The sequence below is a fragment of the Electrona antarctica genome (assembly GCF_951216825.1).
Source record: "Electrona antarctica genome assembly, chromosome: 6".
In the NCBI taxonomy this organism is placed as follows: Eukaryota; Metazoa; Chordata; class Actinopteri; order Myctophiformes; family Myctophidae; genus Electrona; species Electrona antarctica.
This window is the reverse complement of record NC_136811.1, coordinates 53,504,054-53,522,955: the sequence shown is the minus strand read 5'-3', so window position 1 is coordinate 53,522,955 and position 18,902 is coordinate 53,504,054. Positions and strand designations below refer to the sequence as shown.

Below are 18,902 nucleotides of genomic sequence, written 5' to 3'. Positions count from 1 at the left end.
AACATACAACACAAAGTAAAGTGCATGGTGATATTTTAAAGTGCATGATGGATGAAAAAGGGAACCAATGAATTATCTTTGGTGACATTTAACTGCATTATGAGATTCCACTTTTGATCATCCAGGATGCAAATGCAGAACCAGCCCATCGACACCTAAGATGTATTGAAATGCAAAGTCTGACCAGGTCTAAGTCGCCAGTAGGAGTCCCAATGGAGAGTGTTTTGGAAGAAAATTAGTTATTTTTGTTATGAACTATACTACTTTAAGGTTTTTAACGTTTATTTTAATGTACCACATATCTGGAACAAAGTCTCAGAAAACAGCAGGTAGGCCTATGCTGCCACTCATATTTATTTTAAATCACAATTAAATATTGTTTCCCACTGCCGTTGATTATTTCCACTTTCTTTCTCATCTGCAATTGTTTTTGTTATATTTAAAATGTAACTTATGTTATGTTTATATTGAATTGCCTTGTTGAAATGTACTATCTGTAATCAGTGGGACTGAGAACCAATACGTTTCATAGCACCACCCCCACAGCTCAGCATATAGGGTAGCTGGCCAGGCATAGAGAATAGGCGGTGTTTTACCCAGGTTGTTTCCTGTTCCAGTCAGGCTGTTGGGTGGCGTTTTGTTTGTGCTCGTAGCATCGAGGTAAGCTCTTGGTTTTACTAATATAGGGTTACCTGTCTCTAGGTTGATTTATGTCAACAATGAACAATGAACAATGAACAATGAACCTCCAGTTTATTTATGCTTTATTCTTTTTCTTCGTCAGAAACTGTGGAGCTCTGATCTAGTAGACAGCCCTGTCAGCGTGTGTGTGTGTGTGTGTGTGTGTGTGTGTGTGTGTGTGTGTGTGTGTGTGTGTGTAGGCTACACAGTTCAGAGAAACCAAGGTAGGCTTGCCTCATACTGCAACAGCACAAACGAGCAATTTAAATTGTCTCCCAGTTATTTATGCAAATGCTTGTCTCGTTGTTAGACGCAGCGGCGAAAAAGAGCCGGCTAATGTGTGCGTCCGTGTGTGTGTTTGTGTACACACCAGAGTCTTGAGGTAGGCTTCCGTCCGTATTGTGACAGCATAAAAGTTTGTGTTTGATGAATGACGTGAGTCCTCATGATACGTTTGTTACACAGACGGTGTTTCTACCCAGTAGGCTAATACACTGACAAGAGCCTGGCTAACGTGGTGTCCGTTGTGCATGTGTGTGTGTGTGTGTGTGTGTGTGTGTAAGCCTACACACCAGAGTTTAGAGGTAGGCTTGCGTCCATACTGCGACAGCATAGCAGTCTTTGCTACAAGTCAAATGCAAGTCCTCATGACATGTTTATATTACACAGACGGTGTCCCGACCGAGCAAACACTGACTGTTTTACCAACAACCTGGATGCCCTGATCACCTTAACAGGATTGGACCTCATACTGTGAACCGCTGTTCTTTTTATCTTTTTTGTTTTGAATTCAAGTCTATGCTGCTATAGTTTTTATATTTGTTTTGTACTAGATCACGCCCAAGTGGTGTTTTATAATGGTCCTCACTTTTACTGCTCTAACCAAAGTGTGTCTATGGACATAGGAACTGAGTGCATCCTAGTGCAATTGATTCAAATCCCTTTTATCTGTGTAGTGGAAGACTTGATAACCTTTTATTGGTAACTCTGTGAATAGTGAATATATGTTTTAAAGGAAATGTCAATACAAAGTTATATTCCCATGAAGCAACCGACAATTATTGTTCACTCAACTGAACACTTACCTTCATATGTATTCCGGGTCTCCCACCCTGTAATTGGGAGTGGCGTAGTATCACTGTGACATTAGGAGTACGTAGCGACTCCATCTGGTGACATATAAAATAATTAGGATATTAAATAATCGCGTTTCATTGTTTTTTTATTTTAGATTTATGCTCACTCCTGCTTTGAATGTAGTCAAGTTCTCAGACTAATAGGATGTACGTATGTCCATACATCAATGTATCATAATTTGGATATAGTTAGATTCATTAAACATGAATTGTACAAAGATCTCACAGTTAGCAGTTAATCTCTAGAATGTTGCATAGAACATGACCCGGGGGAGGAGCTAGAGAGGGGTGGTGCTAGGGCTGCACGATTAATCGAATTTTAATCGAAATCGCGATATTTGGATTTGGACGATGTCAAAAAAAGAAAATCGAAAATCGTTTTTCCCTTTAACTAGGGCATTTACGGTAAATCGCACTCGCCTGCAGGCTGCCGGGCTACCGTAGTTACTTCCTCCTCCCACTGCCACGCAGAGAGAAAAGCTGAAAGCAGCGTTAGCATGTCTGCCACGGGGAGCGATAGGAACGAGGACTTAGTTGCTAAAATAGGCAAGACAATGTCTGTCGTTTGGAAACTACTCGTTGTAAACGTTGTAAAAAGGGGATTCACACGCGCTTTGCACACGCAGCTGTACTTGTATTTGTTTTCCGGGTGCTGGAGCAGGTTGGTTGGGACGCTCGTGTTGTTGCCGTCTCTCACAGACACCGACTTTTTACGGGGACAGGTTTTAGTTCCGACATAGTGGAGGGTCGGTCCCTGTGGGAGACGGCAACACGAGTGGCTTGTTCCAGTGCCTGGAGAATGGACAGGCATAGCGGCGAGTAGCTCTGGTCCATAGCCCTAATGCTAATTCTACCCTAGCATTAGGGCTATGGACCAGAGCTAAGCAGCGAGTGGGTGCTGCTGGAGAACATGAAGCTTTAATATCAATAACGTGTCCCGAACTACTGTCCCTTATTATCGTAAAGTTGGGTAGTGTACATTGTTTATTTTGCATCGAGGAGCCAATAGCAATGTGTGTCTGACTCTGTTGAGTGTTGACTGTGTACGTCGCCTCGGCTAAAAACAAAGGGGAAGACTGTCTTATGTTTCGCCGTACGACCTGTTGCATCAGCGTGCTAAAAAATAGCTGATCTGCAAGCTCACGACGTGTCTCCTCCACAACACGCTGTGAGCTAGTAGATCGGTTATTTTCAGCATGCGTAAAAATGGAGGATGAGACGTTCAGAAACGTTTGCCTTCAGTTCACAGTACAAGCATCAGCTGTCACAAGTTGAAAAGAGATGTGGCATCATTATTTTTCACATGGCCCATATGACGAGACAGAATCAAAATGGAAAACGATTAGGGCTACAGATTCAGTGGCATTTCACATTGCAAAAGGGTGCAGGAAGAGCCGGCACCTAAACATTAAATTGGCTTTTTTTTTTAAAGAATTAATTTGGACATATTGTAAACGTTTTCACTTGTTTAATCCCAAAGGGGATTTATCTTTCTTTGTTTAAAAGGATCCCTGGCCAGACAAATATGCCTTAAAACACTATACTTGCCCTCTATAACTAAAAATAAAAACACCTTAAATATTTGTATTTCTTTCATAAAATAAAGTTGGGTAGTGTACACTGTTTATCTTTCACTCAATAGGAACAGCTCCTGTTGCAAGTTGAGGATGTCATATGACATGTCCAGTCCATGTGTGGTCCAGCCCCAGGGAATGTATGGACTAGTGCACATGCTAATAAAAAGTATGTAAATATTGCTTTGATGCTCATATTATTCTTAGGAAGTATTAAGTTGTTTTTATTAGCATATGCATTCTATAGGGCTGGACCACACATCGAAAATTAAGCCTGGGACCGAGGCTAACCACACATGGACATATATCAACCTGCGATGGGAGCAGTCCCTATTGATTGAAAGATTCTCTATTTATGAAAGAAATAAAATATTGATGTTTTTATTTATTTTTATTCATAGAGGGCAAGTGTAATGTTTTAAGGCATATTTGTCTTGTAGCCAGGGATCCTTTTAAGGTTTGGACTTTATTCCAATAGGAAAACATTTGTTTGCATTTAAAAACATATTTTAAGACAATGTATTTCTTTTACTGAAAAAAATCAGAAATCGAAATCGAAATCGAGGTTTCAGAGCAAAATCGTGCAGCCCTAGTGGTGCACATGCAGCAGTTTGTTCCGTTGTGATTGGTTCTATTAGTTCTATTGTTCTCCTCTTTGGCCAATCAATACAAAGCACTTAATGTTTCCAACTCAGGCTCTTTAGTATAAGAAGAGTTTGTAGTTGTCAGTTCTCCACAACTCTTCCAGGATATCAACCATTTCTGATCACATCTGACTGTAGGCTTCAGGTGAAGATGAACTCTCTTGACACCAGGAACAATTCTGCTCAACAGGGAGGACCCAATGATCACCAAGACCTCTGTAAGTTACTTACTGTGTCTATATGGTGTTTTATCTAGTCATGTGCATTTGTTTTTGATTTAATATTAGCATTGATTTAAAAGACAACCTTGTTTTTGTATAGTTTTCTAAAATGCACAACAATGTCGATTGTAGAAACAAATTATAAATATCTGGTAAAATATGAATTGTGATAATTAGCTAGTTTTGCTATTTTAAGTCTATGAAGTAGTGCCTACCTCTAAACAATATTTCCTTTGTCTTTGTTTCCAATTCAGTGTTGGATGTGAATGAACAAAGAAGCTTGGCTAAGCAAAAATGCCACTTCTGTGATCAGTGTGGTAAACACTTCACTCACATGCACAACCTTAAAACACACCAGAGAATTCACACTGGAGAGAAACCCTATGGATGTGATCAGTGTGAACAACACTTCTCTCACATGAACAGCCTTCAAACACACAAGAGAATTCACACTGGAGAGAAACCCTATGGATGTGATCAGTGTGAACAACACTTCTCTCACATGAACAGCCTTCAAACACACAAGACAATTCACACTGGAGAAAAACCCTATGGATGTGATCAGTGTGGAAAACACTTCTCTCAAATGTCAAGCCTTCAAAAACACAAGAGAATCCACACTGGAGAGAAACCCTATGGATGTGATCAGTGCGGACAACACTTCACTCACATGCACAACCTTAAAACACACCAGAGAATTCACACTGGAGAGAAACCCTATGGATGTGATCAGTGTGACCAACACTTCTCTCAAATGTCAAACCTTAAAAAACACAAGAGAATCCACACTGGAGAGAAACCCTATGGATGTGATCAGTGCGGACAACACTTCACTCACATGCACAACCTTAAAACACACCAGAGAATTCACACTGGAGAGAAACCCTATGGATGTGATCAGTGTGAACAACACTTCTCTCACATGAACAGCCTTAAAACACACAAGAGAATTCACACTGGAGAAAAACCCTATGGATGTGATCAGTGTGGAAAACACTTCTCTCAAATTACACACCTTAAAACACACCAGATAATCCACACTGGAGAGAAACCCTATGGATGTGATCAGTGTGGACAACACTTCTCTCGAATGTCAAACCTTCAAACACACAAGAGAATCCACACTGGGGAGAAGCCATATGGATGTGATCATTGTGGACAACACTTCTCTGATTCTTCCAGCCTTCAAAAACACAAGAGAATCCACACTGGAGAGAAACCCTATGGATGTGATCAGTGTGGACAACACTTCTCTCACAATGCCAGCCTTCAAAAACACAAGAGAATCCACACTGGAGAGAAACCCTATGGATGTGATCAGTGCGGACAACACTTCACTCACATGCACAACCTTAAAACACACCAGAGAATTCACACTGGAGAGAAACCCTATGGATGTGATCAGTGTGGACAACACTTCTCTCACATGAACAGCCTTAAAACACACAAGAGAATTCACACTGGAGAAAAACCCTATGGATGTGATCAGTGTGGAAAACACTTCTCTCGAATGTCAAACCTTCAAACACACAAGAGAATCCACACTGGGGAGAAGCCATATGGATGTGATCAGTGTGGACAACACTTCTCTCAGATGAACAGCCTTAAAAAACACAAGATAATTCACACTGGAGAAAAACCCTATGGATGTGATCAGTGTGGAAAACACTTCTCTCAAATTACACACCTTAAAACACACCAGATAATCCACACTGGAGAGAAACCCTATGGATGTGATCAGTGTGGAAAACACTTCTCTCAAATGTCAAACCTTAAAAAACACAAGAGAATCCACACTGGAGAGAAACCTAAGTAATGTGTCTATCATGATGATCCATATGGTATTTTAAAGCAATTGTTTATTAAGATTTATTATTGTTTTAAACACATTACATGTATATGAGCATGCTGATTTTAGATTAAGAGGATGGCGATGAAACAAATGTTTCCAGATGTGATGATTAATTGCAAGTAAACTTAACATAGTTTGACTGAACTCTTATTTTTAGTAGTATCAGAGAGATTGGATCGGATGAATCCAACAAAAGTCAGTCAGCTGGTGTTCCTAAATGCACACGCAGTGAAATTGAATTCATTTAGACTGGTCTTTATCCAATTAAGGACACATTGATTTATTTTTACATTTGTCCTTATTTAGGCTATCATTAGATGCATTTTTGTTTTTTATAGGCTTCATGTTTTGCTTTTGGAAGTTACAATCATACTACATAATAGTTATGTAAATACTAATCATAATGTTATTTTCAACACAGTTTTGAGTGTATAAACGTCTCCTTTTGGACATAGTATTGAGATCACAGAATCTTTGGTCGCTTGGTCAGCCTCTCTGCCCAATATATTCTTATTGTTTCCTTGGTACTGGGACTGTAATTGATGCATTGTATTATTTCTTGTTTATACTTACCCACAATAAAAAACTATTAACCTGACCTGTATGTGTCTTTACAGAGCAGCTTTGATGCAAGGGATCCAAAACACAGCAACATTCGTGTGCGATTTCTTTCCCCATTTCTTGTTGGCTGTGGTTTCTTTTTTGAGACCAACGCCTGGCTTTGTGTGTTCCGCTCGTACTATAGACGAATAACAGTTTAAGTCCACACTAATTATCCATAATGTATAAATGATGGATAAGGGGTCAGGACAACTAGGCCTTTTCATGGAGGGTTCAGAATAAAATTTGGACTTAAACTGTTATTCGTCTATAGTACTCAAATAGTCATCATAAAAACAATGAGACATTAACTAAGGTCAAGGTAAACTTTATTGTCCACAAGCGAAATTTGTCTTGGGCTTTCACCCCTGCTACAGCCACACATAAAACATCAATGACAAACAAAAATACATTACAGAGGAGACACAACATTACACAATTGCACACATGATGTGGATAATCTAGCCTTACACAGTTACTGCTGATTTAGAGCCTCGTTCAACATCTTAGTTGATGCTGGTACACGACTTTTTAAATATGATGTACTTCCACTTTGGTTCTTTGTATCTTCTCCCAGAGGGCAGAAGTACAAACTCGCCGTTTACAACATGGGTAACATCACTGACAATGTATTGTGCCTGTTTTAGTGTAGCCTTCTCATAAATAGCCTGCAGAGAGGGGAGTTGTCTTACCCCTATGATCTTCCCTGCAGTCTGCACCAATCTGAACAATTTGGAGAGATTACCGAACCAAACTGTGATGCCAAACCTGACCAGGCTTTCCAAGACTACTCGATAGAACACTAACATAAATTTTTGGTCAAAACCATGAACCCTGAGACGTTGAAGGAAGTGCAGTCTCTGCTGTAATTTACTACAGAGGCTGTCAACATGTGTATTTCAAGTTAGTGAGTTGTCGATACAGATACCCAAGTATTTATATGAGGAGACCTGTGAGATGGTCGAGTCATGAATGACCACAGGCCTGTGATCAATACTCTTGGGGTCACCATCTCCTGTGTCTTCTTAACGTTAAGAATAAGGTGGTTGTCATCACACCACTTTACAAAGCTCTGTACCTCTAAAAAGTAGTCAGCTAAATCCCTATCCTTGTCCAGAAGGGCTAAGATGGCAGTATCATCCGAGAATTGAATGATGCAATTGTTCGGGTTACACTAATTTGTATACAGATTAAAAAGGACAGGTGAGCTAACGCAGCCCTCATGTGCTCCGGGTTCTGCGCTCTGACAGTGCCATTCACACTAACCCTTTGTGTACGTTTAGTTAAAAATGAATAATACCATCTAATAATAAGTAGCCGGTTCGACCAAAAATCAAGCGATAATTCCCAGTAAGTTACTTATTACACCGATCTTATCTAGCCGATCGGCTCATCTGGAGCCTACTGGCGTTGATGACACGTTAACCGATCTTATCTGTCTATTCAGGTCTACTGGACATGCTGGGAGCCTACTGAAAATGACAAGCCTCATACCCTCCCCTAAACTTAACCGCAAGCATGTCGCAGCGCAGTCCTAATATTAACGCATTTATCTAAGATGTTATTACCCTACCTGATGTTATTAAGGTACAGCAATTGCAGTACAGATAATATAGGACATGGCAAAATAAGGACAGTATACATGGCATTGAAGATTAAGGTATACACACACACATAGTTAAAACATAAGTATAAAATCACACCTGTGTGAAGCGAGTACTTTTACTTCTACTCCACTACATCTCAGAGGCAAATAGGCCTATTGTACTTTTACTCCACTACATTTATTTGATAACTTTTGATACTAGTTACATGATTATTATTACAAAACATATACATGTATCACTTCAGCCCTACATACATTTTGTCCATTTGAAAATAGAAAAGTACATGAAGTTAAATGTCCTTGTCCAATTGTGCTATTGATGGAGACTGTAGTCCACATGTTCCTTTTAGTAATAACATGGTTACAAAACCAATTATTCATATTAGACAGCCTTATTTCTTTCCCCCCTATTAGAGGTAGTGATTGTTCTCTTTGGTGACATTTAACTGCATTATGAGATTCCACTTTTGATCATCCAGGATGCAAATGCAGAACCAGCCCATCGACACCTTTTGAAATGCAAAGTCTGACCAGGTCTAAGTCGCCAGTAGGAGTCCCAATGGAGAGTGTTTTGGAAGAAAATTCGTTATTTTTGTTATGAACTATACTACTTTAAGGTTTATTTTAAACCAGCAACATTTAGTTTTTAATGTACCACATATCTGGAACAAAGTCTCAGAAAACAGCAGGTATGCTGCCACTCTTAAAATCACAATTAAAGACTGTTCTGTTTCCCACTGCCTTTGATTATTTCCACTTTCTTTCTCATCTGCAATTGTTTTTGTTATATTGAAAATTTAACTTATGTTGTGTTTATATTGAATTGCCTTGTTGAAATTTACTATCAAATAATTATGATATTAAATAATCGCGTTTCATTATTTTTATTTTATTTTAGATTTATGCTCACTCCTGCTTTGAATGTAGTCACGTTCACATAGACGAATAGGATGTACGTATGTCCATACGTCAATGTATCATAATTGGGATATAGTTAGATTCATTAAACATGAATTGTACAAAGAAATCTCACAGTTAGCAGTTAATCTCTAGAATGTTGCATAGAACATGACCTGGGGAGGGGCTAGAGAGGGGTGGCGCACATGCAGCAGTTTGTTCCGTTGTGATTGGTGGATAGATGGTTCTATTGTTCTCCTCTTTGGCCAATCAATACCAAGCAGTAAATGTTTCCAACTCAGTCTCTCTAGTATAAGAAGAGTTTGTAGTTGGCAGTATATCATCCATTTCTGATCACATCTGACTGCAGACTCCAGGCTTCAGGTGAAGATGAACTCTCTTGACACCAGGAACAATTCTGCTCAACAGGGAGGACCCAATGATCACCAAGACCTCTGTAAGTTACTTACTGTGTCTTATGGGTATATACAGCATGTCATACGGGTGTTTTTATCTAGTCATGTGTATTTGTTTTGATTTAATATTTAGCAATTTAAAGACGACCTTGTTTTTGTATATTTTTCTAAAATGCACAACAATCTCAAATTATAAATGGCTGGTAAAAATATGAATTGTGATAATTAGCTAGTTTTGCTATTTTAAGTCTATGAAGTAGTGCCTACCTCTAAAAAATATTTCCTTTGTCTTTGTTTCCAATTCAGTGTTGGATGTGAATGAACAAAGAAGCTTGGCTAAGCAAAAATGCCACTTCTGTGATCAGTGTGGTAAACACTTCCCTACAGTGTCCAAACTTAAAACACACCAGATAATTCACACTGGGGAGAAAGCCTATGGATGTGATCAGTGTGGTAAACACTTCTCTCAAATGGCACACCTTAAAAGCCACCAGAAAATTCACACTGGCGAGAAAGCCTATGGATGTGATCAGTGTGGACCACACTTCTATCACAATGCCAGCCTTCAAAAACACAAGAGAATCCACACTGGAGAGAAGCCCTATGGATGTGATCAGTGTGGACAACACTTCTCTCAAATGTCAACACTTAAAAAACACAAGAGAATCCACACTGGAGAGAAACCCTATGGATGTGATCAGTGTGGACAACACTTCATTCACATGCACAACCTTAAAACACACCAGATAATTCACACTGGAGAAAAACCCTATGGATGTGATCAGTGTGGACAACACTTCTCTCACATGGTCAGCCTTAAAACACACCAGATAATTCACACTGGAGAGAAACCCTATGGATGTGATCAGTGTGGACAACACTTCTCTATTTCGTCCAGCCTTCAAAAACACAAGAGAATTCACACTGGAGAGAAACCCTATGGATGTGATCAGTGTGGACAACACTTCTCTCAAATGGCACACCTTAAAACACACCAGAGAATTCACACTGGAGAGAGAGCCTATGGATGTGATGAGTGTGGACAACATTTCTCTCAAATGTCAACACTTAAAAAACACAAGAGAATCCACACTGGAGAGAAACCCTATGGATGTGATCAGTGTGGACAACACTTCATTCACATGCACAACCTTAAAACACACCAGAGAATTCACACTGGAGAAAAACCCTATGGATGTGATCAGTGTGGACAACACTTCTCTCACATGGTCAGCCTTAAAACACACCAGAGAATTCACACTGGAGAGAAACCCTATGGATGTGATCAGTGTGGACAACACTTCTCTGATTCGTCCAGCCTTCAAAAACACAAGAGAATCCACACTGGAGAGAAACCCTATGGATGTGATCAGTGTGGACAACACTTCTCTCACATAAACAGCCTTAAAACACACCATAGAATTCACACTGGAGAGAAACCCTATGGATGTGATCAGTGTGGACAACACTTCTCTATTTCGTCCAGCCTTCAAAAACACAAGATAATTCACACTGGAGAGAAACCCTATGGATGTTATCAGTGTGGAAAACACTTCTCTCAAATGGCACACCTTAAAACACACCAGAGAATTCACACTGGAGAGAGAGCCTATGGATGTGATGAATGTGGACAACACTTCTCTCACATGGTCAACCTTAAAACACACCAGAGAATTCACACTGGAGAGAGAGCCTATGGATGTGATCAGTGTGGAAAACACTTCTCTCAAATGGCACACCTTAAAACACACCAGAGAATTCACACTGGAGAAAAACCCTATGGATGTGATCAGTGTGGAAAACACTTCTCTCAAATGGCACACCTTAAAACACACCAGAGAATTCACACTGGAGAGAGAGCCTATGGATGTGATGAGTGTGGACAACACTTCTCTCACATGGTCAACCTTAAAACACACCAGAGAATTCACACTGGAGAGAAAGCCTATGGGGAACCCCTTTTGGGGTAGTTGTTGCCATGTACAGTATATAGCAACATTGTGTCATTTTTGAATAAATATGTTAAGGTTTTCAGCAAACCTATGTCAGGATGTAAAAGGCATTTTTAGAATTGGCCTCAGTCCTAAATGGGTTATTTTGTACATGTCCTTATAGCCTACATAAAATAATTCAGTGCAACCTTTTTTTGTGCACATTTTTTTAATATTTGTCCTTATTTAGGCTATTATTAGATGCATTTTTATTGTTTTTTTATAGGCTTCATGTTTTGCTTTTTGAAGTTACAATCATACTACATGCTAGTTACATATATACTAATCATAATGTTATTTTCACAGTTTTGAGTGTATAAACGTCTCCTTTTGGACATAGCATTGGGATCACAGAATCTTTGGTCGCTTGGTCAGCCACTCTGCCCAAATATGTTCTTATTGTTTCCTTGGTACTTGGACTGTAATTGATGCATTGTATTATTTCTTGTTTTTACTTACCCACAATAAAAAACAATTAACCTGACATGTGTTATTGCTACATTTATTGCAATTCAATGTAACTTAGATATACTGTATGTATCCAAAACACAGCAACATTTCTTTCCCCATTTCTTGTTGGCTGTGGTTTCTTTTTTGAGACCAACGCCTGGCTTTGTGTGTTCCGCTCGTACTATAGACGAACTTGGTACTTGGACTGTAATTGATGCATTGTATTATTTCTTGTTTTACTTACCCACAATAAAAAACTATTAACCTGACATGTGTTATTTATTGCTATTATTGCTACATTTATTGCAATTCAATGTAACTTAGATATACTGTATGTGTCTTTACAGAGCAGCTTTGATGCCAGGGATCCAAAACACCGCAACATTCGTGTGCGATTTCTTTCCCCATTTCTTGTTGACTGTGGTTTCTTTTTTGAGACCAACGCCTGGCTTTGTGTGTTCCGCTCGTACTATAGACGAATAACAGTTTAAGTCCACACTAATTATCCATCATGTATAAATGATGGATAAGGGGTCAGGACAACGAGGCCTTTCCGTGGAGGGGTCAGAATAACATTTGGACTTAAACTGTTATTTGTCAATAGTATTCAAATAGTCATCATACAAACAATGACAAATATTAATTAAGGTACATGAATTGCAGTACAGATACTATAGGACATGGCAAAATAAGGACAGTATACATGGTATACACACACAATAGTTAAAATATTTATTTGATAACTTTTGTTACTAGTTACATGATTATTATTACAAAACATATACATTGAGCATAGCCAATCTACAAAAGTACATAAAGTTAAATGTCCTTGTTCAATTGTGCTATTGATGGAGACTCTTGAGTCCACATGTTCCTTTTAGTAATAACATGGTTACAAAACAAATTAATATTAGACAGCCTTATTTATTTCCCCCTATTAGAGGTAGTGATTGTTCTCTTTGGGGACATTTAACTGCATTATGAGATTCCACTTGATGTATTGATGTATTGAACATTTGAAATGCAAAGTCTGAACCAGGTCTATAAAGTCACCAGTAGGAGTCCCATTGGAGAGTGGGACTCCTACTTACAGGCCACCCATACCTGGGTGGCCTGTAAGTATCCTGATAAGTAGTATTGCCAACGTGTAGACCGACCTGTATACTCCATCATTATTAGAATAGAACATTGAGAAACGGATGAACTGTGCCCAGGGTTTTTATGCGTTTCAGTGACCAGAAGTATAGAAGAAACGGACAAACTGATTGAACCTTCGACTGTCCCCGCAGTCCGCACCTCCTCCATGCTTTGTTGCACAATTGCATATTTGCACATTGTGAGCACTGGTATTTTAAAGTTGTTTTGGTTAAGTGTTTATTTTTAGTTTAGTTAGTTAGGATTTTTTATAGGGATTTTAGGCTTAGGGCGTTTTTAATATAACTGTATTTTTCTATGGCCATTTTAGAGTGCCCCCTGTACGAGCTCAATAAAGTTCCATATCCATTTTTTGTAACCCCCCAACATCTTGTTTCTGTTTCAGTCCTTCCCTGTGTTTTTAGCTATTTTATGATCTTTTACCTGGTTTTAATCTCGAACCTGTGTTGACCTGGAATGACAGTGTCAGAGTTCCCTTACTCTGTGGTTTAATCAAAGGGTGGCGTAGTTGGCTACAAACAGACATTGAGTATCACAGTTAATATGCACCCGCACTTTTTAAACGGTGCACTTTATATAATAGTTTTCTTGTGACTGAGTCGGCCACACGTCACAATTGTTGTAATCTCTGTACTGGACCCTCGTCTGGTTCTGACAGACAGGTAGTGTGTGCAGGCTGGGTGGTGTGTGACAATCCTGTTGAAGTATTCCTTTGGTGTATATATAGGGTATGCGCGTGACATCATCAAACCAGGAAGTTATGCAGGAACGCCTACTGAGTGGCAAAAAACTACTGTCCTGGCCTTGACAGCCCATACATCCACACAGAAAAGTCCTATCTGATTGCATTAAACAACATCAAACAATGTTAAACTCACTTTGCCTGTTGCTTTGCCACTCGATGTGCCATTAACTTTAAGCATGCGCATACCCTCTATTTTAGGGACACTGCATGTGTCCTTGTGTGTTATGAAGACTAAAGGTCATGTTTACCTCTGAAAATGTTTCGAATTATAAAAGAATGAATGGAGCTCATTGAAGAGTCTCCTCACATAGTGCAGCAAGCTGTTGTTCCTCCATAGAACACCAGCTTCTATTGTTCTAAAGGAATGAGCAGCACTCAGGTGTGGAATTCCTTCCAATAGGGTTGTGATTGTGTTTCATTTCAAGGCCTTTCGAATGTAAATAGCGAAGAAACACATTCTTCCACTAGCAGGTTGAAATGCATAGTTAAACGATGATGATCACCCGATGGTCACATGATTAAAAAAGGTCAGACATATAACATTTGTATTCACAGTTAAAACGGCACAGCTAACATAAATGGTCAAAGAATAAAACTTTACTTTAGTTAGATCTTGTAGTGAATCTTTCGAATGTAAATAGCGAAGAAACACATTCTTCCACTAGCAGGTTGAAATGCATAGTTAAACGATGATGATCACCCGATGGTCACATGATTAAAAAAGGTCAGACATATAACATTTGTATTCACAGTTAAAACGGCACAGCTAACATAAATGGTCAAAGAATAAAACTTTACTTTAGTTAGATCTTGTAGTGAATCTTATTTGGTTTACATATTTGGGAAGTTTTAGTTAACTGTGACCAAACACAAGCAGAGAATGCTTGGTCAAGGTCATTATAGTAGGAATATGGTTGTCCATTTTATCTGACCAGACAAGTGCTAACAATGCACCTCGTTGTTCATGGGTGAATATAAATACATTTTAAATATACAGTATAATTGTGTACATTTGTGAGAGAACTGAGAAGAAAAGGATTTGACTTCTCCGGTGTATTTTAGGGACACTGCATCCATGTGTCCTTGTGACTAAAGGTCATGTTTACCTCAGTACCTGTTTTGAATTATAAAGGAATTAATGGAGCTCATTGAAGAGTCTCCTCACATAGTGCAGCAAGCTGTTGTTCCTCCATAGAACACCAGCTTCTGTTGTTCTGAAGGAATGAGCAGCACTCAGGTGTGGAATTCCTTCCAATAGGGTTGTGATTGTGTTTCATTTCAAGGCCTTTCGAATGTAAATGGCGAAGAAACCCATTATTTCACTAGCAGATTAAAATGCACATAGGTTAAACGATATTCAACGCTATTCAAAGTAATTTCACTCACATTTGCAGTGTTGCACATTCGTTCACAACAATAGAAGCTTCTGTCTCTCTGCTTTGGTGCCTGTCTGTCTGTCTGTCTGTGCCGGCTTCTGTGCCTGCCTGCCCGCCCTCTCTCCCTGCCTCCCTCCCTGCCTCCCTCCCAGGTTCAGAGTTGGATGAAATCCTTGAAAGAGCAAGGAAATCATGCAGGTCAGATATTCTTTATATAGTCCTAAGTAGATTGAAATGCATCAATATAAAAGATATATACATATTTACAACAGCATATTGATAAACCAGTATGTACATGTGCAAATGGTAATGTGGGCAATTCACATGTTTGTGCAAGATTACTCTATGATTAAGCTATGTGTGTTACTTACACGTGTACGTTCAAATATTTAAATCCAAAATATAATGCTGTGTTAGGCTGCATTTACACACCTGCTCGTCATGAATGCATGACAAAATGTACGAGTGTTCATTTTTTATCAGATATATAATGTATTGTAGAAGTAGGCATATTGGTTAAACTATTGCCAACATGTAGGCCTTGTTTTTCAATTGGACATGAAACTTATTTCTTTAGAGTGACATCTCCCTCACTGCAGTACTAGTTTGTGTACTAGTACTGTGGGGACAGTAGGGGGCAGTGTCCGTCTGTTACATGCTGGGGGAACCACAGTGTACTGACGTGATTTCCTGCAAGACGCCATTATCTAATGGATCTTGCCAAAAGAGACGACACGTTTCTGTTGTTCATTCCTGTGTCCTGTATTCCAGGTTAGTTATGACCTCAAAACCACTGTATTTGCAACACAAATAATTCCATGATGAAGATAATTCACTTAGCTTCAGTTTGATGTAAAGATGATGACGTTTTGTGTTGATTTAATGACTGTGTGAAGTAATGCAATGTGGGTTCCTGCACAGTTTATTGTTTTATTATTTTTGAAACAGCTTTGTAAGTTTTGTCAACAGAAAAGAGTCAGAATGTGTGTTTAATGATTTCGTTTTGTATTTGAATTAGCTACTATGAAAATGTGTTTAGTATGGCCCAGTTCAGTGTCGGTTGTTAGTATTAGCTCTAGGCCTGCTGTCTACTTTCTGCTAGCAATTTAGCAGTGCAGCTAGCCACACAATGTGCCTTGCCATAACAATGCAGTGACTGCAATGGTATTTAAGAGTATATACCGTAAATCCTCTTTTAGGAACCCGGGCTATTATTTGTCTCAACCGATCCCGATACCGGACTATTATTGGAAGGAGGCAGCTATAAGAAGGAGGCCTTTATTTCTACTTTTCAAACTGATCACCCAGTAAAATGTATTGGGCTCATGTAGCCTATTGAAACCAAGTCCTCATGAAATATTAAACAGTGCAGTTGCAGGTGCTCAATGGTCATTTTAACTGTTTTTCATTATTGGCATATTGCCTATGGTGAATACCATAATAACATCAACACATCAATTTAACTTGAACAACCAATGTCATTGTCATTTGAAGCTATATGATTCCCTGCTTTCAGACATGAAAAAAATAAAAATACAATGGCAGTCCCTCAGTCAAATCTGGTCACAAATATACCGGTATATAACTTCAACTGAGATAGACTACCACAGTACTGTGGTAAAGGCCTACAGTTAGGCTACTGACAAGTTCAGATGCAAATAATAACATAAAAATAAAATAAAATGTATGATAGGCTATTTCATATAATATCAAATCCTAACAGTGCAACACTGCAGTGATCCAACCATAGACTGTTAAAAATACAAGGCTTCAACGGGGGAGAGAGAGAGAGCATCTGGACAGTGTACACTGACGTGACAGGCACAGCCAGCCAGAGCAGCGAAGGTAACAGATACGGCACTTGAAAAAAACAAAACACAAAAAAACCCGGCTCATAAAAGGAGCCATCCCTGGTGATTAATAGGGGCCCGGTAATTAATAGAAAAGGGGCCTTTATTGGAGGATTTACGGTAGTATTATACTGTAAAGTAAAAAGAGATGTGAAGAGAAAATATGGGTTATGCTGTAGAATAAGAATGGTGTTATGGAATGTGAATGTATTGCAATGACAACATGAATGTTATATTGTATGATTATTGTTGAAAAGACAAAATATGAACATTGAAAATACAATGGAAAATAGAAAAGAAAGAAAGACAGAAAACAGTTTGAGTAAATAAATTATCTAATGGATCTTGCCAAAGAGACGACACGTTTCTGTTAATTCCTGTGTCCTGTATTCCAGGGTAATCTATAAACTGCACCTCGGGTACCCAAACCTGGGACCTGTAACATTTATATTGAATTGCCTTGTTGAAATTTACTATCGAATAATTGTGATAATAATCACGTTTTCGATATGCTTTGATTCTGTTCTTTTAGATTTATGCTCACTCCTGCTTTGACTTTAGTCACATTCACATACTAATAGGATATATCACGTCAATGTATCATAATTTGGATATAGTTAGATTCATTAAACATGAATCGTACAAAGAAATCTCACAGTTAGCAGTTAATCTCTAGAATGTTGTATAGAACATGACCTGAGGGAGGAGTTAGAGAGGGGTGGCGCACATGCAGCAGTTTGTTCGGTTGTAACCTCGCCTCACCAGGCTTTCCACCACCTCGGAGGAAAGCCTGGTCTCTGTTTCAAAAGTCTGTATGATCCTGTCGGGAGCGGATGATATCGTTACGTCATGTTGTACTATTGTTTTGTAGGCGACAGGCAGGAACAACAGGCGGCAACTTCCCTTTCCCTCAAACAATAAAAGCTCTCGTAGCCTGTAGCTTTTATTGAGAAAAATCAATTTGAGGGAAAAGGAAGTTGCCCCCTGTTGTTCCTGCCTGTCGACTATCATCTGCTCCCGACAGGATCATATACCTAAATGAAATGGTGCCCAGGCTAGTTCGGTTGTGATTGGTGGATAGATGGTTCTATTGTTCTCCTCTTTGGCCAATCAATACCAAGCAGTTAATGTTTCCAAATCAGGCTCTCTAGTATAAGAAGAGTTTGTAGTTGTCAGTTATCCACAACTCTTCCAGGATATCAACCATTTCTGATCACATCTGACTGTAGACTCCAGGCTTCAGGTGAAGATGAACTCTCTTGACACCAGGAACAATTCTGCTCAACAGGGAGGACCCAATGATCACCAAGACCCCTGTAAGTTACTTACTGTGTCTATATGGGTATATAGGCTACAGCATGTCATATGGGTGTTTTCTATCACCTATAGACTATCTGTCATGTGCATTTGTTTTGATTTCATATTAGCATTGATTTAAAAGACAACCTTGTTTTTGTATCTTTTTCTAAAATGCACAACAATGTAGATTGTAGAAACAAATTATAAATATCTGGTAAAAATATGAATTGTGATAATTAGCTAGATTTGCTATTTTAAGTCTATGAAGTAGTGCCTACCTCTAAACAATATTTCCTTTGCCTTTGTCTGATTCCAATTCAGTGTTGGATGTGAATGGACAACACTTCTCTCACATGAACAACCTTAAAACGCACCAGAGAATTCACACTGGGGAAAAACCCTATGGATG

The 18,902-nt window shown here is 38.9% G+C and overlaps 1 protein-coding gene across 1 annotated transcript; it reads left to right on the top strand.

Annotated features, from left to right (window-relative positions):
• Positions 1–625: 625 nt before the first annotated feature.
• LOC306925152 (uncharacterized protein) lies at positions 626–17,594 on the top strand (the record flags this gene model as incomplete). Its single annotated transcript, XM_079503834.1, has 4 exons — positions 626–660; positions 4,174–4,253; positions 4,511–5,905; positions 17,590–17,594. Exons 2-4 carry the CDS (start codon positions 4,187–4,189, stop codon positions 17,592–17,594), a joined length of 1,467 nt encoding a protein of 488 aa, XP_079359960.1. The 5' UTR covers positions 626–660; positions 4,174–4,186.
• Positions 17,595–18,902: the final 1,308 nt, after the last annotated feature.